This window comes from Boleophthalmus pectinirostris, unplaced genomic scaffold (genome assembly GCF_026225935.1).
Source record: "Boleophthalmus pectinirostris isolate CB_2022bp ecotype Guang Dong unplaced genomic scaffold, ASM2622593v1 HiC_scaffold_7, whole genome shotgun sequence".
Taxonomy (NCBI): domain Eukaryota; kingdom Metazoa; phylum Chordata; class Actinopteri; order Gobiiformes; family Gobiidae; genus Boleophthalmus; species Boleophthalmus pectinirostris.
The window spans coordinates 25,277,246-25,297,365 of NW_026571473.1; the positions used below are offsets into that span (position 1 = coordinate 25,277,246).

At 38.1% G+C, this 20,120-nt stretch overlaps 3 protein-coding genes across 3 annotated transcripts; 1 reads left to right on the forward strand and 2 right to left on the reverse strand.

Annotated features, from left to right (window-relative positions):
* Positions 1-8: 8 nt before the first annotated feature.
* bcl6aa (BCL6A transcription repressor a) lies at positions 9-4,230 on the forward strand (the record flags this gene model as incomplete). The annotated part of the gene is made up of 7 exons (XM_055165243.1): positions 9-250; positions 369-1,286; positions 1,434-1,606; positions 1,689-1,856; positions 2,059-2,189; positions 2,667-2,804; positions 2,979-4,230. Coding segments are annotated over 7 exons (1,911 nt in total), but the record flags the coding sequence as incomplete, so codon positions are not given.
* Positions 4,231-4,642: 412 nt separating this feature from the next.
* On the reverse strand, positions 4,643-7,276 carry smx5. Its single transcript, XM_020918878.2, has 5 exons — positions 7,171-7,276; positions 6,903-6,970; positions 6,625-6,655; positions 6,485-6,544; positions 4,643-5,197 (listed from the first exon to the last, which is right to left on the reverse strand). The coding sequence occupies exons 1-5, from the start codon at positions 7,171-7,173 to the stop codon at positions 5,072-5,074; spliced, it is 288 nt and encodes a 95-aa protein (XP_020774537.1). The 5' UTR covers positions 7,174-7,276; the 3' UTR covers positions 4,643-5,071.
* Positions 7,277-7,790: 514 nt separating this feature from the next.
* Positions 7,791-18,857, reverse strand: inpp5d (inositol polyphosphate-5-phosphatase D). Its single transcript, XM_055164964.1, has 27 exons — positions 18,536-18,857; positions 17,856-17,919; positions 16,905-17,040; positions 16,506-16,632; positions 15,686-15,826; positions 15,510-15,600; positions 14,149-14,226; positions 14,001-14,078; positions 13,801-13,924; positions 13,147-13,253; positions 12,958-13,060; positions 12,389-12,585; positions 11,961-12,078; positions 11,787-11,883; positions 11,340-11,478; positions 11,143-11,251; positions 10,922-11,010; positions 10,555-10,636; positions 10,387-10,476; positions 10,189-10,299; positions 10,031-10,110; positions 9,815-9,902; positions 9,580-9,726; positions 9,330-9,387; positions 8,919-9,068; positions 8,347-8,757; positions 7,791-8,054 (listed from the first exon to the last, which is right to left on the reverse strand). Exons 1-27 carry the CDS (start codon positions 18,673-18,675, stop codon positions 8,045-8,047), a joined length of 3,165 nt encoding a protein of 1,054 aa, XP_055020939.1. The 5' UTR covers positions 18,676-18,857; the 3' UTR covers positions 7,791-8,044.
* Between the last annotated feature and the right edge of the window lie 1,263 nt (positions 18,858-20,120).

The window sequence follows — 20,120 nt, forward strand, 5'->3', positions numbered from 1 at the left end:
TCACCTCTGTACTGTGTGTGCACTGCAGTGGACTCTTTTACTCCATCTTCACTGACTCACACAAGTGCAGCCTCAGCGCCATCAGCCTGGACCCTAAGGTGGACCCTGAGGGCTTTGCCATCCTGCTGGAGTTCATGTACACATCCCGCCTCAGTCTCAAGGAGAGTCTGATCATGGCCATTCTGAACACTGCCGTATATCTGCAGATGGACCACGTTGTAGACACCTGCCACAGATTCATTAAGACCAGGTCAGTGTACACATCATCTATATGCATGTATATGCATGAAGTTCAACATAAACTGTAGTATAGTGCATTATAATAATGTTTCACCCTCTGATCTGTCTATTTGTCTGTGTGCGTGCAGCGACCCAGCCAAGCTGCCCAGGGACGAGTTTTTGGTGAGCCCTCTGGTGCTGCCTCAGGACGTCCATGCGTTCCGACCTCATGAAGTGGTGGACAGTTTGCACAGCCGCGTGGCTCCGTTCAGGGACAGTAGACCCTACAGCTCTCACATGTTCAATGGGGTCACAACTCCTTCTAACTATCATCTGTATGGCCAGTTCCCTATGCCTGGGTTTCCCTTCCCACTCTGTAAGCTCACTGATGCCAAAAATGCTTTTGCGGACCTTTCAAGGAGTGGACTGCACCACAAGCATTGTTCTCCCCACGACAGCACTTTTCGGGCTGACTACAGCCGAGCACTGGGCTCCGGGATAATCCACCCCAGCACCTATGCACCGCGAGAGGAGGAGCTACGCAAAGATAGCCATGACATGAGCCAGTCCATCGGTCAGAGCTCCAGGAAACGTGCTTTTCCACTGCTCGGCCTGGAGCACCCGAAAGAGTCGTCCAAAGATCACGCTGCAGCAGAGGAGGAGCTGCTCCATCAGCACTACCCAATGGGCATCTCCTCAGGGCGGAAGAGCCTCCTGAGTAGCCCCCAGAGCCCGCTCAAGTCAGACTGTCAGCCCAATTCTCCCACGGAGTCCAGCAGCAGCAAAAACGCCAGTCTGTCCCAGAGTACTGCGCAGTCCCCACCAAACACACAGGACCCCAAAGCACGCAACTGGAAGAAGTACAAGTTCATTGTGTTGAATCAAAGTGCCAAGGAGGAGGAGGTGGGGCTTCAGGACGCAGGGTTGAGCTCACCTCAGCGCCATGCTTTGCAGCCGTACCTTCACCAGAATGACTCGGAGAGTTTGGAGCCTCAGAACAAGAGCAGTGAACACAGTGAAGAGCTGCCAGCTCCACAAACCAGCCGCCTCAACAACATCATCAGCAGGTGAGCTGAGTGCACCACCTCTGTGCGCTGGTGTGTGCTGTGGTGAAACAAAGTCTGCGTTACACTGCAACCGTTTTCTTTATAGAACAGAGTCATATTATTTTGATTCATTAAGTAAGGCCTCTCACAGCTGTCCCTTGTGTGCAGTGCTCTGGAAGGGTCTCTGAGGAGCGGAGACACGCAGCACTTCCTGTCCCGCCTCAACTGTTCGTCGTGTGGTTCACAGTCGCCGCGGCACTCAGAGGTCTGCCCTAACCCTGCCGCTCGCCTCACAGAGGAGATGGCTGAGCTGCACTCAGAGTACTCTGACTCCAGCTGTGGTGAGTGTGCCATAGTAACAAACTATTACTGTAAAAGTATAAATCATATCTCATATTATGGTACTTTCACTTCCCTAAACAGAAAATGGCACATTCTTCTGTAATGAATGTGACTCAAAGTTTGCTGAAGATGAGGCTCTGAAACAGCATATGCTGCAGGTGCACAGTGACAAACCGTACAAGTGTGACCGCTGCCAGGCCGCCTTCCGCTACAAGGGCAACCTTGCCAGTCACAAGACCGTGCACACAGGTACACGCCGGCACACACTGGCTTTAAAACACATTCAGTTACATACATACATACAGTTCTGACCTATCCTCTGTCTACACTCATTTTAAATTATGGGCATTTTAGAACATTATGTTATGTTAATGTTATGTTATGTCATGTGAACCCAGCCAATATGAAATATGCATTCATTAATGTGCTGTCTATGTTTGATTTCTTCCAGGTGAGAAACCGTACAGGTGTAATATCTGTGGCGCTCAGTTCAACAGACCAGCCAACCTCAAGACGCACACTCGCATCCACTCAGGGGAAAAACCCTACAAATGCGAGACATGTGGAGCACGCTTTGTGCAGGTAACACTATCACATTCAACACAGTATTAGTATCACATGTCCTTTAAACAATTGAGTCATGCCAATAGATGGACATAATCAGTACATTTGCTTGAGTAACCTTTCAGAGTAGTTTTCTGATGCCAAACTTTTACTTTAACTTGAGTGATATTTTTATTCAAGTAAACATTTTTATGTAATTAAGTTAAATAGTTTAGTTAATTTTCCCATTCTGATTGTGGCAAAATTACCAAAATACCAGAATTTGTGCATTGTTTATATTTTGATATATATTATTGATATATATTTTGAAGATTACATCAACTCTAAACTCTAGTATTTTTTGCCAAAACAATTTAACTTTTACTTGCGTATTAATGGGGATCACTGTTCATAGATTTTTCTTGAGTGATATTATTTTGTGGTAAAAATGTATTTGTCTTCTCTGCTCTCCTCTGTCATGTATAAAACACTTATTAATAACTTGTTTTTGTGCAGGTGGCTCACCTTCGGGCCCATGTCCTAATCCATACCGGAGAGAAACCGTACCCTTGTGAAATCTGCGGGACTCGTTTCCGACACCTCCAGACACTCAAGAGTCACCTGCGCATCCACACTGGAGAGAAGCCCTACCATGTGAGTCCAACACTGTTTTTGTTTACAGTTGTAATTTTATTATGTAGCAAGTGGTCGTCTTTTATTTTCCCCCTGATTATGATTGACTCTTTAAATGGATGTTGACATTTAATCCAAAATGTACTGTTTGTATTTTTTTGCTAACTTAATGTGTGATGATTTTGTCCATTTCAGTGTGAGAAATGTAACCTGCATTTCCGCCACAAGAGTCAGCTGCGTCTGCATCTGCGCCAGAAGCACGGAGCCATCACCAACACAAAGATCCAGTACAGGATGTCCACAGACATACCCACGGATCTGACTAAAGCGTGTTGAGAAATGAGAGGAAGAAAAAAAACTTTGCAACAGGCAATCTTGACCTTGGCATTTAAGACCCAAACTTTGTACAATCATCCAAAATTGTAGTGCCACACTGTGTTTATTAGACAATTAAATTGGCCATGGTTGCCACTCTAAACGGGTTACCACTACATGTGAACGTAGAGCCACTGAAGGCATCTTTGTCACTTTATTTGTTTGTAAAGATTTAAATATATATGTATGTATGTTGGAGTGTTTCTAAGCTTTGAAGGTACATATATAAAGCTTTATTTTGTTGAAGGCTGGAATGTAAAGAAGCCGTCTTTTTGAAAATACAGTATTTTATATCAGAGAACTTACTTTTCTGAGAGCATTCAAGTGACGGGTGGTACATATATTTTAAGATATCTGAATTTCTGGCTGTACAGAATTGTCTCTACTTTTTATGTAGATGTACATATTGCACCATGTCAAGTTGCCATTCTCATGTGGGAGGAAAAACAATCAAATGAGCTCAACATATCAGATGACTGCTGCTGTCTGGATATGCATGAGGTACTTCTGTTGCCAGTTAAACATGAATTGGGCAACAGCATAAATATTGTGACATTGTGTAACTATATCCCGGGTTGCTCTCTGCTGGCAGAGCCAATCTGTGACTTTGGTGTTTAACGCATTTCAAGGTACGGCCTTGGTAATACCAAGAAAATATTTTGCTTCAAATGTATTTGTACAGATGTGACTTTTGTTTAAACGTTTGTTTGTTTGTTTATCATAAGTGGAAGTTTACAGTTTTGGTTATTGTTCTAGCGCCTACAGTAAAGTTGTGTAAGTGTCAAGGTTTTGGTTTGTACATACACTGTGTATTCAATGTGCCTTTCTCTCGTGACCGAATTCTTCTCCATTCATCTGTTTAGACTCAAGGATGCTACGTGTCCTACATCCCTTTGTGTGTGTGTCATTAAATGTACATAGATTTTTAACGCTAGTTACCAACCTTCTAACAAGCAAATGCATCATTGTAAATGACCAGGACTTGTTTTGGATTGGGCTTTTTTTAACCTGCATTAAAGTAACTGTACGTTTAATGTATGAATGTAAAATAAAGTTATTGGATTTATATGTATTGACGTGGCTCCATGGCATTTTGTCTTAAACTGTTTTTTTAAGTCATGTTTTTAGGATTTTAGCCATAGGCTACAGCTCATGTCTCTAATTAGGCTTTTAAAAAGTTAAAGGGATAGAAATTTTGTTAAAACTATTAATTAAAGAAAACAGTAGTAAGTTTTAGTGATATCGTCTTTTGAAAGTGATGTGAACATGAGAAATCATGGCCAGTACATTGCAGCAAACTAGCCTCATTACTTCAGCAGTTACCAGTAAAACACTGACGGCTAATCAACGCAAAATGCCAAGTGTGTGCACCAATTCTACTTGTAGTAAATGGTGTGTCATTTTTATATCAGGAATATTTGGTGATTAATGTGAATTTAAATAAATCATGTTTTAAGAAATTACTTGACGTGAAAAATACCAAATATAAATAAAATATTTTATTTAACATTAAGTAAAAAACAAGTCAACATTTTTCATTGTACGTGATAAATCAAGTGCAGATGTAAATTAAAAGATTTTTCATTGCGCCCTTTGCATGCTTTTATTTCACTCTAATTGCTTTAGCAGAAATGAATTCACAATCTTTTTTTCTTCAACAAAAACATGACAAATGAAGTCTCCTCAAATGCCTTTTAGACTAAAGGAATTTCAAATAATTACAGTCTGCAAATTATTTTCAATAAAAAACAAAAATGCAATTCAACAGGCATGAAAAATATGGCCTTGAACACAGCAAACACTTAAGATACACAACTGTGACAAAAAAAAAAAAAACACACCCAATAAATCTACTTATTTTACAAAAACTTCCCCCAACCCCCAAACCCTGATCAGCCCTCCCTCTGGCTCCATCACTGCTTCTGCTGCATGGCCTCTTTCCGAGCAGCGTCCTGGAGCAACTGTGTGTCCACTTCATCTGCGGGGAGCTGAACGTACCGCACCACAGAGCCCCGGATAAAGCAGTTTTTCACAGACAACTGATAACAAAAAGACAATGAGCAACAATAAAGTACATATTGGACACATTGGGTTACTTGTAACAGCATGTAAGTCAGTCAACCCAGATAACAAGAATGGGCTCTGCATAGAGTAAGTACCATTCAAGCTGTCCAGTTAATTGTAAATTAGGATGGCAGTGCCAGACAAGGGCTGGGCATAAGGGTCATGGTAAGAAACTGTTGTTTACTCAGTAAACAGTGAAAACATTTCATCTATCATCTATACAATTCATCAATTCACCTCTCATAAAACTGTAAATTTAAACTGCAGAACTGTATCCACATTATCCATAGAATGTGTCCTCCGCAAATAATGACACCCAGGCCACAAAACAGCGCTGTTAATCCAGTTTGAAGTGTTCTTTAAAAGTAAAAAAGGCAAGAGTAGTTCCTCACATGTATCTGCTTACATCCATGCAGTGCATGCATCGGGGTGAAGATGCAGATTAGTGATAGTGACAATACTTCCTGGGAACTTTATCGGCAACCTTCTGTATATTAAAAATCATGTATCTGAAGTATTGCACCACATTTCACAAATAATAGTAACACTGTTTTGGTTTGTATTTAAACTAGAAGTGCAGTGCTCTGATCTTCTTAACACTTAAGAGTCTCAGAGAGATTAGTTTTACATCAGAAAGGAAACAGCAAACGCAATCGCGCTCACAACTTTATGGCCTGTGGTACACAGACATATCCCGCTGCAGTCTTTTTGCTTGGTGATTTAAAATCTCATGAGATTCTCCTTGTGTCTGTAGTGTGCACTTTTTGTTGCACGTTTAAAAACCCTTTAAGAAATCCTGTAGTGTGTGGTGGCCTATACTTGGATTATCTTCCATTATTGTTACTGTATCTGTGGCATAAATTAAAGTTTCAATATTATTGTTTATCACATTATATCTCTGTAGCAATACTCCATGCTTTAAAATGAAAATGTTACTGTGACAGGCCCAGTGGTTGGTATAGTCTAAATAAGTAGTTCTCAAGCTGAGGGTCAGAGACTGTGAAATGATTTCAGGGCATCTCCTGATTACATGGGGAAAAATGTTAAAAACATGCCATAGTTTTAAACAATGTCTGACACTGTTCAAATGCCATAATAAATTAAGATTCTTATTAGTTGGCCTACCCAAGTAATTTATCCAGACCTATGTCCTAAAATAAAACCAAACATTAGCTATTGGGTATCCTTATTTTTATGTTTAGGGGCCATGAAGGCCAATGGTTGCCATTATGGAGGTTATGACTGAAAAAGCAAGGACTCACCATGTGTGGATATTTCTCTGGATCTGTGACACTGATGTCTGTGAGCTTTATGTTCAGATACTGCAAGGAACAAGGAACACGATTTAAAAAAAACAAACAAACCAAGACTGAGAAGTAAAAACTATGCAACACTCTCTCACCTGGTCCACTGAATGGAGCGTCCCACAGATGCTGAAAGTGGAGAAATGGGCATAGGTCAAAAAAGCAAAAATAAGACACATGCGAGAACATTACGAAGTGCAGCGTGACAAAAGTGCGGTCAGTGGCAGTTGTATTGTTAATGTGTGCAGTGGGGTGTGTTTTTAGTGCCTTTATGAGCTACATCTACTTTACTTTTTAAAATGCATGAATGAATCTAACTCTATTAACTGGGAAAACACCAGAATCAAACACCACAATCAAAGAACAATGTATTTACCTCAGGTCGTTTTTCAGCTCGACCACAACATCTTTGCCCACCAGAGATTTGAAAAACGAGTAGAAAAGCTGTGGAAACAGAAAGACAAGAAGCTTTTAGCGACACAGCGGCGGCGAATTAAAACTGAGACACGAGCTACACCAACAGCTAGCAGGCAAAAGAGCGAAGATGTGCACTTTATAACAATGAAACACAACATTAAATACATGATATGTGCGATATAAATGCAGTAACGAGACAATTTTTACACTATAAAAAGCTAGCTCACCATTTTCGCTTCTTGCGCGGTTTTCGTCCCGTGTTGATGAGGTTGCCGTGACGCAAAAGCTGCGCGACAACTGCGGGGCAACTGTGTGAACGCGCGAGGGAGCCAGAGGTGTGCGTGTTCACAGAAATACTTTGATAAACAACCAAAAAATAACACAAAAACACACATTTATATTTATAACTAAAAATCCACCTATTTTTCTCCCACAGACTGTAGGTTGTCTGCTGATAACGATGTGTAAGATACGTAATTTGACACATCCGAGAGAACCAGTGAGTTGCATTTTATTTTATTGTGCTAATTCTTATTTTAAACTAAGATATGTATACATTTCAAACTTGATAATGTATGGATGTATACTATCTTCATACTGTATAGCTAATGCAATTCACACATTTTTACGTCGCATTCTGACCGATTGCAATACCTAAAAGTTACAGCAGATGGAGCCAAAAAAGCTATTGTTCTACTGTAAATATCAGCTATTCTACAAATTAATCAATCAACCAGTACAGTGATAATAATTTATAAGTTTATTTTGTGCTTATTCTGAATTTGACTCTTATTGTTTTACATTCAGTTTCACATTCATAACAGACAAAAGTAAGCATACGAAAAACTACAATAAAATATTTTTATTTTTTATAGCCATATATTTAAAAACAAACCATGCTTGTGCAATTAATACTTTGTGGTAACTATTTACTAACTTGACTAAAATAGTGTGAAAAAAAGAAATGTAACAGAAACTATACTCCCAACCACAATCTGGTTGGGGAGTATCATAAATTCAGTGTCCAAAATGAAATAACTCCAACATTTTGCAGGGCGGAAAGGACTGTCACTTCCAGAAGGGTGACTCATCTCTGAAATTTCATGATGAACTGAAGAAAAACAGAAATGGCAAGAAACATTTTTACTCCACTACTTGGTAAGAAAGCAATATAGTTATGTCTTTTGAAATCGTGAAGATTGCTAAACATGTTTACTTCACGCAAATGTGACACAGTAACATTTTAGGTATAGTTTAACACAGTTTTTAAGTAACTGTTTATTGCGGGGGTTGAAGTTTGAGGTGGGGAGTGCTTGCTTGTGATTATTGCAACACTGAAGTTTAATTGCATATGATTTTTCCAGTATAGTCCTTCAGAATTGACAAAACAAAAAGTAACTTACAATCGTGATGTCTGGGGAGGTCTGGTCGGTCCTTTCTGTTTCCCTGGGAGCTCTGCACCTTCTCTGTAGTCTTTACCTTTCATAAATGGTGGTTCTGGGGGCCCTGGTCTGGATTTAACTGGTAAACGCGGCTTATTCACAGTGTTGCTATCGGAGCGAGAGGGCACCACTGGTTTCTTGCATTTGGCTTGGAGTGTGTTTACAGGAGCTGTGGTTTGGGGGCTGGTTTCCGAGCAGGTGAAGGAGCGAGCGCGGGGAGTGGGCACCGGAGGGCGATCTATATCATTGTCTGGAGTTTTGACACATAAAAAGGAGTCTGGAGGTAATAGCAGGTCCTTTTGTTGGTCTTTGGAGCGAGAGTGAGATCCATACAGTGGGTTGTCAAACATCTCAGATCTCTTTCCCTCCTCACTTAAAACAAATACATTAAATGAGTGTGTTATTTATGATTATTATATAGAGCAGCAAAGACACAAAGATGTTAGACACAAAAATCTTGAAGTGTGTCTAGAAAGTGCCATTAAAATACATTTGAAGTTATAAACAGAAAGTTGAGTTGTTTTAACACTCACGGTGGATGTTTCATGGTGGGACTGCGTGAGCCTGGTACAGGTTTGGGCTGCATGCTGTAGCTCCAGCCCTTTTCCTGCATATTCCCAGTTTTGTAGGGCAGCCCCATATAATTGGGGTTTGAGATGTCAAGAGCCTGAGAGAGAGACAACCTGGACAAATGGCGTAAACACAAAGTTCAGTGTTTGGAGGTCTGCTTTACACAGTCACATCTTTTGTTCTCCCACATAGCCACCTCATCAAACTTGGCAGTACATTGGCAGAACAAACCATGCTATTCAGTTGTTGTGTTTTCATTAACATACAGTATACTATTACCTATAGGCTTTTAAAGTATTCAAATATTAAATAATGACAGAGATCTATGGTAAATGGACGTATATAAGTGATGCAGTAAATGCACAATATCTTACTTGTCTCCGCCTTTGCCTTTTAAAGATGCAGGATCATCTCTTTCAACTTTGATAAAATCTGTAGACAGAAAAGATTAAATATGAAACACATAGAGTATATATATATGTTTTTTAAGCTTCAAATTCTCTTAAATGTGACATTTATAATTATTTTGTGTGTATCTCATATTATTATTATTATTATTGAAAGTTCACAGTGGTAAAAGTAAAAAAGTTGTACATGCAGTTTTTTTGTCTGTACTAAACTTACCATATAATTTCTCTGTAGGTTTGCACTGTGTGGTGTTCAGTTGGATCCCTCCTTTCAGGGTGCCAGTTTTCTCTCCGTTGTGCGTGAGTGTGATCTGAAACTCGGTGTATGAAAACTGGGCTGCTCTGAGCGCCACACAGCCCTCGCCTTTGAATACAATACACAAATATTTTATACTTATTATGTCATTGTATCATTATTAAATATATATTAGGTTCAAGTTAGAAGGATCAACCATAGGACTCATCACAGTCTGTGGACTTGATACAGATCAGGATGTGCTGGTCCAGGAGGTACTCAGGGTCAGAGATGATAGGAGTGAGCTGGAAATGTAAGAAAGTGTTCAATATATCTTACAACTGATGCACTTACGTAAAATCAGTTTAAAATCTATTTGTGCCTGAGCTACAATGACAGTTTTAACCGACACAGTACAGAGACAGAGCTTTACCTGGACTTGGTTTCCAAACCACACTTTCAGGAATCCGTTTGTGTGCTGAGTGTTTTCACCTTCTGCTGTTTTCACTGGTTCTGATGAGAAAAGGTTATTTTGACATTAGAATTAGAAGTCTTTCTGAATAACGTCATACACTTTATGATTGCACCTACTTTCTAAACAGCTTGAATGGTACTCGATGCAGAACCTTGTCTGTGATTTTGTCAATAGAGTAGCCATACAGTTCATGATCTGGATCCCGCTCTGCGGTGCACTGTCCGGGTCTGGAAGAGAAAAAAAGACATTGCATTTCTCATTCACTTGTTTTGACAGTTACGGTGACATCTTATTGGACATATTCCTGGCTGTACCTTGTTTGGACACAAACTGTGAAACCACTCCCACTTCATATGATGCAAACACTGGTGAGTGGTCACTGGTCATGATGTCATTAGTGCAGCCTGTGTGATCAGATCAGGGCCATTAGATAGAGTTATTAATTACTGGTACTTTAACTGAATGAAAGCTAATACTCCCACCATAAGCATGGCAGATGACATGAACCAAAGGGTAGGACTTTCGTAGCACTCGATCACACCAGGAGGGCAAATTGTACTTTGTCTGAAAATAAACAAACAACAAAATTACACATTTCATTATTAATCTGAGCACCTAACACTTCAAAGTCAGTGTTTTATTTGTATGTAAAACTGAAAAAGAAAGAATTCTCCTTTTATTAAAATGAATATTTGACAAATAATTTACATAAACAAGTGACAGTATAGGGCAGCACTTAGATAGCATAAGAAATCTACTTTCAAATAAGTAACCATTTCTATTCTTCTGTCATCACTTTTAAATGTGTTTTTACTGCTGTGAACAATGCAGTGGTCATGCATGTCTCACCCCAGTGGCTTTGGCCTTTGTGTAGGCATACTTTTCTCGTGTGTATCTCTCAAAACGGTAAGTTGGTGCAAAAGTGATTTCCTCTTCATCTGAAAAGAAACCCCTGCTATTTAGGCTCGTGTAGAATAACAAAATAAGAAGTTTACTAATAAATGTAACCATAAGTCTGAACATATTGTTATTGTGGTGGTTGTTGTTGTTATATGGAGGGCATCTCTCACCAAAATGTAGAAAGACCTTGCCCTCACTCTTCTCCATGTTCAGCTGATCTTTTCGGAGCAGCTCCTGGTACTGCTGCTGTTTAATCTTTGACACTATGTACTCAGCTTCCTGTTAAACAACAAGGACAATTTCAAACATTTTTTAAAGTATTTTGATTCATTTTGATCATGTGTTTTTATAGAGCAAGGGAGCTTACAGTGGACTGCATTTCGACCCTGTAGTTGAGGTCTCCGAGCCAAAACAGGTGAGTGAACTGGTTTGTGATGTCAAATGGTGTTAGCTTCTTTTCTCCCAGGTTTAGAAATCGCAAGATGGAGATGAAATTCTGATTTCGCCTACAAATACAACAGCTTTATTAAAATAAAACCTAAACACTAACACATCTTTGCAATTGATACTAGTTGTATTCCCTCATCCCTCCATCAACTACAACTGAAATCCAGTCTCACTACTAAATATTAAAGTACACTGATTTGTGTAAAGTGCCTGTAACATATTTGCTGAAATTGGCAGCCCTATGTAAAATCACACAACTGTAATATTGGCAACAAATACTGCTCATTCGGAGGGCAACATCCTGAATAAGGTGCATAGTAATAAGATCTCAACTTATCATTTGTCAACAGTGTAATAAAGCTCTTACCTGAGTTTCTTCTCACTCCCAGATGTCAGGTGACTGTTCACAAAACCAAACTTGGTCCCATTGAACATAAAGGACACACCCACTGCCCCTTTGTTTCCTATAGAATAAACAGTGGCTTGTAAAACCCTTATGAATATAGGACCTTAACAGCAACATATGAAAATATATAGTTACCAAGTGTGTTAGCAATCCCTGTCTTCACACTGTCCGAGAAGACATGAGAAATCTTGTTTTCATGCTCGGGTTTTGCCAATACCACAATCCTGATGTTCCACAGTGTGTGAATGGCAATCTAAATGATAAAGAGTACCAATTACTACTAAACCAAAATGAATACATGACCAAGCCAGGACAAAACTAGAGATAACCAAGAGAAAAAAGTAAGAAATGAAATTTACATTTTTTTCAGGATAAATTGAACTTGAATATTTGACAGGCTTTATGGTCATATGATTCTGCTGAAGGTTGTAGGAGTACTAAAAATGCATTTCCAAACAGATTAAGAACAGAATTACATCCTTCTTTGTTCATATTGATCAACAGTGTCATAATGGTTGAATCTGAATCTTTACCATTGTTAAAAAGTTGCATCCTTGTCTCACCTGTTTGAAGCTGATATTGGTGATGTTTCTCAGAGTACTCTTGACTGTATCTGCCCATTCCCTCTCCCCCAGCGGGTCCTCTTGAGTCCCCACCACGTAGATGTCGTGGGGGATGTGCTCTGCTGTGTCGTCCCTGGTCTTGCCCTGTCCTTTGCAGTGGAACCACGAGCTGATGTTGAGGGGAGGCGTGGCATTTCCTTTAGAGAGGAGTAAGTCAAATTTTATTATTGTGGAAGTATCACATCATTTTGTCTTAAATCAGACTTTATTTGTAAAGCACTTTTCATATAAAATGTAAATCAGAGTGTGCTCTACACAATCATAAGTGTGTTGCTTAATGACACAACATTTTTTGACACGGTGCCCCACTGTCCCATCCAGGTAGTAACCAGATTATTATTATTTAAAAAAACTGGACTAAACAGGGCAAAATCAAGATTATACTTGGAGTAAACACTAAACCAGAGATTAACCAGGATTAAACAAGGGCCTTTGGTGGACAGTAGCAGAGATCAATATGTTTTTGAGGTTTTCTGTGTTTTTTTTTTTTTTTTTCTTGGAAATCTTACCCATGTTCCAAGTACCAACAAAAACCGTGATCATGTCTGGCTCAGGTTTCTCGGAGTGCTTGTTCTTCATCAGTTGCAGCAGCTGACAAAAACCTTCCCTTTTCTAGATTATTTTAGGAATTAATATATAATATAAATATTATGTTGAATCCAAAGGCATTTGTTCTTGGCTATACAAATGAGGATTACCTTTGCATCTTCAAACACAAACTCTTTCTTCACAACTTTCTCTTTCTCTGTCTCTACATGAATGGTGATCTTGGCTGGGATCTTCTGAGATTTGACCAACTGTAAAACTGAAAAAAGACTTATTATTATACTTATTATTAAACATATATCTTAAGTTCCTAGATGTATCAGATTTGATTGTATTGTAGAGCTTTATTTTACGACATGTACAGATTGACTTTTTATGTATTGGCTGATTGATAGTCCTTGTTTGTAAATCCTAAATATATTTTATTTTCAAGATTCAGGACTAAGCTGCTCTGACAAAGTATGTAGACTTGTGCTGTGCCAATTGTGCATTCAAGCAGCAAATACTATGCATACAAATCCCTCTTTCTATGGCAACACACAGCAGGTGGCATAGTTACTATAATGGTAGTGTCCAAGAATATAATTTTGAAGCCATAAATATACACAGTGACCCTGTCCAAATAATTAAATTTTGGTTCTTATTTTTGGTCATCTTAGCACTTTAAACATTGCAAAATATTAGTTAAATCAACTGGAGTGTCACATTTCTTGTATTATTATTTATTATTTCTATTTTACCAAGGATATAATAATAACACACTCTAACAACATACAGCAATTATATTACAATGAAAACTGATTTACTTTTGTTGTGGACGTAGTATTTGTCTTCAGGACCATCTTTAGACTTTTTAAAGAACAACTTTCCGCTCTCTACATCCACTTTCAGGAACATCTTTGTGGGTATACCGAGAGATTCCTGCTTTACCTGCAGTTACAAAAATTATGTTTACTCCAAATTGTGCCCATACATTAATTATGCAAATTTTTAGATTATTTGGTACCTCAAATGTTACAGCAGGTATAATTGATTTTCTATGACCTCCTTCATAACCAGCAGACTCAAATACAGCACCTTTGGCCTAAAACAAGGAACATATTGTGACTTCAGCTGTCAGCCGATCAGGAGGTTATTTGCTCTATTTATTTTACCTTATCTTCGATAGAGTAGAGCAGTTTAGTCAGTTGCTCAAGTCTAAACGATGTGGACTGGAGCGAATCAACTGAAACCTGAACAACAACACACAGAGCATAACATTATAAAAACATTGAGACCAATATGATTTTAGGCTATGCAAATTTTTAGGTGTCAATTGATATTTTGCATTGACATCATGTGAGGGGGGTTCTACCAAAAATGTTTTAATAACACATTTCGGGAGCCTGTTGTCAATACTAGCTTTCAAGGTCCTGTTTAGGAGTTTCATTTTCAACACAAAAGGTGAGAGTGACTAACTGAAAAACTGTAGAGTAGTGCTAGCTAGGTTGTGACTGTAATTTGCTTAACGGCACAGATCAGCTCAACTGTTGTAGTTCCAACTAAGTCAGTTCTTCCTGGACAGATTGTGTTAAAATAAAGCTCAAATTAGACTAGACAGAGCATGCCTGCGGTTAGCATCACATCCGCAGGGAATGTTGATGTAATCATCTGCAAAGTATCATGTACTAGTGACACAGCACTCTTAGAGGAAGGGTGTATATGGTGGAAATTGCAATATTAGCACTTCATAAAAGTAGTACAGTACAGTACAGTACAGTACAGTACTATCGGAGGCAGGGGAAGGGAGGGTAATTATATCATTGACTATTCTGATGATATGGTGGTTCCAGTACACCTTTCCTGTTCCAAACTATTAGCACTAAACTGTGAAGTGACTTTCGGAATTTAAAAAAAGTAGTCACCTAGATTTGTTTTTTTTAAGAGAAGATAAATTGCTTGAATAACTGTGGATCATTACAGACATATTACGTAACTGCATTACTAGGGATGCCACAATAACCGAAATGTCGTGATATTGTATCGTCAAAGTTCTCACAATAATATTGCGGACCATTACAATATATCAAATTACAAGTCTTTTTGCTTAAATTAAGAGTTATGGTGCAGCAACAACTAAAAAAAGACAGAGGGAACTACATAGACCATGATCCTTTGCTCCATTTCAGTGTAGACTACAAGAAGAAATAACAGTTCTAAGCACTTTTATGTCTTCTTTTTTGGAGTAAGTCTTGTCAAGGCATTTTTAGAGGAAAAAAAATCACATATTAACAGTTTTGTTAGCCTCCACAAAATATCGCAATAAATATCATAGCAAGGGATGCATATCGTGAAAATATCATACAGAGAAATTTGGATATTGTTACATCCCTAATCGTGAGCCTTCCCAACATATCGTGAGCTTTCCCACAATAAATATAGTACCATGAGGTTCATACTGTGATGATATCGTATCACAAGACTTGGATATCGTTACACCCCTAGTTATTACTGTAGTATTCTGAAATGTACTTACTTGTCTGGACAGGTGCCCAATCCCTGGAGACAGCTGTTGGTCCAGGACACGGTGCACCATCTCCAGAGACGGCAGGACGCGGGAGATCTCACTGTGTTAGCCAAAACAATAACAGGTAATAATTATTGCAAATAATGTTACCAATGTAATCTTAACTGTAAATGGAGGATTTGTACTTGTTGAGGTTTTTGCAGATGATCGTGGTAAGTTTCTTCAGTCCAGGGAGGTTGGGGTTTCCATTTTGTACTTGTTCAACATCCAAACACACCGAGGTCCTGAAATAGTCTTGGAGCGCCATCTGATGCTCCTCTTGTAATCTGAATCAGTTAAAACAAGAACAATATATTTACAAGAAAAGACAAGAAAAGAGATTTGTGGAAGCCATAACATTATCAGTGCAGGAGTCGAGAGTGACGAAGAGAGGTGAGATGCAGGTAGTTGATTTGCAGCTGAAAAACATTAGCAGTAAAAAGGAAAATAAGAAAAAAACTATTTATTCTTATTACAGTATTACAAAGAGGTTAGGCCTTAATTAAAATATAAAAAAAGGTAATTCATCTCTTTTCTGTTAAACCAAGTTCAAGTTTTCTATGCAAATGTAAGGGGAATAAGATTATTATGCATAAATAAAAAGGACATAACACACAGTTACTACTTTGTTCCAGCTTAAATATACAAAGGAAGTCAACTAGGGCACTAAACAAAACTAAAACAGCCACACTGTGCATGTACTTACATACATGCTTATAGCAGCAGTGTGTGGCTACTTTTAGTGGTATATACGCCATGGAAAGCTGTGGTGATTTAAGATCTCTAGAGATAATACTGAACCACAGAACATTTAGAGATATTTAAAAAAGCAAATGTAGAAAGTATGACCTATAAAAACATGAGCTTAAACTAGACTTGTTATTTACTATTCTCAAGCTAATATATCTAACATACTGTATTTCTTAACAAAATTGAATCCGTTGGTTATGAGCTGATTCTACTTACATAGATAGGTCCATGTGTTGCAGTCTGCTCATGTAAGTATCTGACAGGGACTTGGTGACTTGTTCTGTGTCTTTGGTGTCATTGGATGAGAAATTTCGTGGAGGGAGTTGAGGAGGAAGGCTGGATTCTGCTCACAAAAGAATAATTATGCATTCACAAATTCAAAAATGTTGGATGCTGTGTATTAAGCAAGTTACTTCATTGTGAAATCAATAGCGCAATATCATTAGGCTCAAAAAATAATTGTGACACTGGTTTGCCGTGGCGATCCCAAAAATTAGAAGAAGAAAACTGCATTTGCGATATTATTGCACTCCATTAATTATTAAATTATTAGATTAATTATTTACTCAGCCAGTTCCTACCTGTGTGTGTGTGTCAAGCTTGTAAAGTGCTTACCTGTGTCATCTTCCATTTCGTCCTCTCTCTGTACGGGATATTGCAGGTGTGTGACCAGGCCCATGCTGGGATTGTAGTAGGCATCCACCAGCTCAGGGAGTCCAGAGAAGAATCGAATGGGCACTCCCTCTGAGGCCTAGGGAGGATCAGAGGGTTTACCAGAGAAAAGATTTACATTAATTCATTTACATTTCTCCATTATGAAAGAAAATTCAATTCTGTCTTGTGTTTTGTGAGTGACGTGATGTTTGTCCATTTTACAATATTCAGTTTTCTTTTGCAATGGAATCTACTTCTAATCTAAAATTCCTTTGTGGAGTTTAAAAAAATAATTAGCCATAACCAAGGCCTGTGATGAACACTATCACTATCATTTTCAGATCTAATGATTGAGAAGTAGGGTTTAGCAGAAGCTCAGTTGAAACCCATTTGATCTCTAACCTGGAGGTTGGTGGTTTGTGGGTGCATATTGTAAATAAGACAATTCATCACCTTGTATGCAAATATTTGTGGGTAGAAAGTAGTATTCAGTGCCACTCTTGGGCAGCATTGGCTTTATGTACTGCTGCCTGAATAATACACCAAACTGTAAAGCAACTTTAAATATGAAACCTCTGTATAATTACACAAATTATATTTTTTTATTATTATCAGTATTAAAACTAACAAATGAACATATAGCCATCCTAATAATAAAAAAAACGCTCAAGTATTTAAGAAGCACCCAAAATGGCACATTTCTGTTTCCTCAAATCATTTTTCTCTTGTAGACAGATGTTGCAAAAAAAACAGTGGAAATGTGGAACTCATTACGATATTGACCGCACTGCATTTCACATATAAAGACACAATTGCAAATAGATAGTTGAAGGCCATAACCAAATTAGGCCAGAGGTGTGTAAGAGTATGTATTAAAAATAATATTCAAATGAGGTGGCATTTTTACCCTACCTGCACAGAGAGCTTTTTGTCCTCATTGGGCAGGATCCTGTAAGTGTACACGCAGTTTTGGTATCTGTAAAAATAAAGCACATTTTGAGGAGGGCTGCTAGATAGGTCACAATTGAATAGCCAAATGCAACAATGGGAATTGTTTAGATAATATAATCTTCTAAAAACAAGAATTAAACCCTTAAAAATACATGGCAATGACACAAAATATATGACACAAAAATACAGGTTTGATAGGTTTGCTCAAAATGATTAAAATGTGAAGACCCAATGAACCGAATCCAACTCCTGTGACATTGTTTGGCCTAGAATTTGGAGGGCTTTAAACTTAGCTATATCAATGCAATTACAGGTCAGATCTGTGGAGAGCAGACTTCATTCACCGTAAGAATGTATTTTTCTCAAATGAGTTGCTAAGGCCAAAGGTGTTACTTAGTTGGTGCTCACAGTTCTACTAAAGGGGAACTGAATTTGCATTGAAGACTTTCATCTGTGAAGATTGTAATTCACTTTTAACTGTATGTTGCTTTTCATTGTCTTAATATAGCTCTGTAATATTGTCATTTATGCTTTGTCATTTACTGATATGATAAGAAATTCTACGTCATGATATTTTAAACAGAAAATTATGTTGCTAAATGATGTCTTTTCAAATAAAATAGTAAAAAATGCCTACTTACAGGACACAGAGGGCATATGCTCCTTGGATGGACTCACTATCCCGAATGAGAAAGCTCCCATCTCGTGGTTCTTTGGACAGCAGGTCTTCAGCTCTAGACCGTGTTATCATGCCATGGTACCAAGGCTGGTAAGTGGGCATCCTGATTCCCCTCCGAATCTGCTTCAACTGCACCTACAATTTTACCATCAAGTTTAAATCCTTCCCCCGATCTGCGTAAAGCCGTCTTTTATTTCATCATTGGCATATTTGAGTGTCTAGTCCTGCCCTGTGTCTAAAACTGCAAAAGGAAGCAACTAGTGGCTTGCAGCTCAACTTCCTCATTGTGAAGCTGAGAGGAGGGCCCTGTTGCTATATCTATAAAGCCAAGATAGTTTTTCTGTTACACACCACAAACCTTTATCTCAGTGCATCAATCATTAACAGTCTAAATGTATTTGCTGCATTTGCTTTTAATGGTTTATAATGAGTATGTGTTAACAACAATGCAAGTTTCCATAAAAAGAGGAAGTAGCCTTAAGCAAATGTGAATGATACAGTGCTAGCTATAAATATTTGAACATACATATATATTTTAATAATTTTTATCTTAAAAATGGACTCCACAACTGTCCTATTTCCCAATGTATTTGTAGATTTTCTAATGGAAGGCTTACATGTAACGAAACAAGGAAATGCAACTTTAGTGTGGTTGTTCATGTGATGGACAGGAAATCTTGCTGAAATAAAGGGAGGAGAATTAAGGCGGCGCTCAAACCACAACTTTGGTCACGTGTATACATGCTCTGTTTCAACTAGGGTCTAGCTGTCACTTTCATCTAGACAGGAAAGTGCTGAGAAACCAAATAATATTACATAACTATTTTAGGATGTCTGAATACAATAAATATATAGAGCTTTTGTTAGTCCCTCAAACAAGCTATCAGCTTTAATTCTGCTTTCACACAGACCAAAAAAAAAGTGTTTATATGTAAAAGCATTTTATTACAAAGATCATTTAATACAAAAATACAAAAGAATAAGAATTCATTCAAATACAATACATATGTTTAGTATTTGTCAGTATTAGTATGTCATACCATAGTGCAATATGTGGTAGTTATAATAAATGCATAGCATTATGTGTAAGCGTCACAAACCCGAATAAAAAAGGCAAAATTGTCAAGCACAATGTAAACAATAAACTCAAATTCCAGGGATAAAAGTCATACAAAATATACAACAAATGTAAAAAACTGTCAAAAAGTCTAAAAAAAATCATATAGTACATTTGGCATATAAGGTAAAAATGCATGGATTTATTTGATATGTACATCTGCCCTTTTTCTGTTAGTATTATACAAAGGGCTCCAGCCACATGCCTACAACTGTACAAGAATTTTTCACATCCTCAAATACTTGTAAAAAACACACATTTTTGAAACGTGAAAATATGACCTGAATGTATCAAAATAGTAATCGTACTTCACAAATGCTCATGATTTCCTTAAAATGCATCACTTGTACCACTTTGACAGGTGGTGGAACAAGTATTACTGTATTTAACAGTTTCACATCCAGGTATGGGGCCAAATATTGAAGCTGGA

What these genes read in the sequence shown, in the direction of transcription:
- inpp5d (XM_055164964.1), bottom strand. Translation starts at nt 18,675, where the DNA reads ATGCCCACTTACCAGCCTTGGTACCATGGCATGATAACACGGTCTAGA. An exon ending in CCAATATCAGCTTCAAACAG is followed by an intron (nt 12,079 to 12,388) that starts GTGAGACAAGGA and finishes TTTATCATTTAG; the next exon opens with ATTGCCATTCACACACTGTG. An exon ending in GGTTTGGAAACCAAGTCCAG is followed by an intron (nt 9,903 to 10,030) that starts GTAAAGCTCTGT and finishes TTACATTTCCAG; the next exon opens with CTCACTCCTATCATCTCTGA.
- smx5 (XM_020918878.2), bottom strand. An exon ending in GAGCTGAAAAACGACCTGAG is followed by an intron (nt 6,656 to 6,902) that starts GTAAATACATTG and finishes CTCCACTTTCAG; the next exon opens with CATCTGTGGGACGCTCCATT. An exon ending in CGCTCCATTCAGTGGACCAG is followed by an intron (nt 6,545 to 6,624) that starts GTGAGAGAGTGT and finishes TGTTCCTTGCAG; the next exon opens with TATCTGAACATAAAGCTCAC.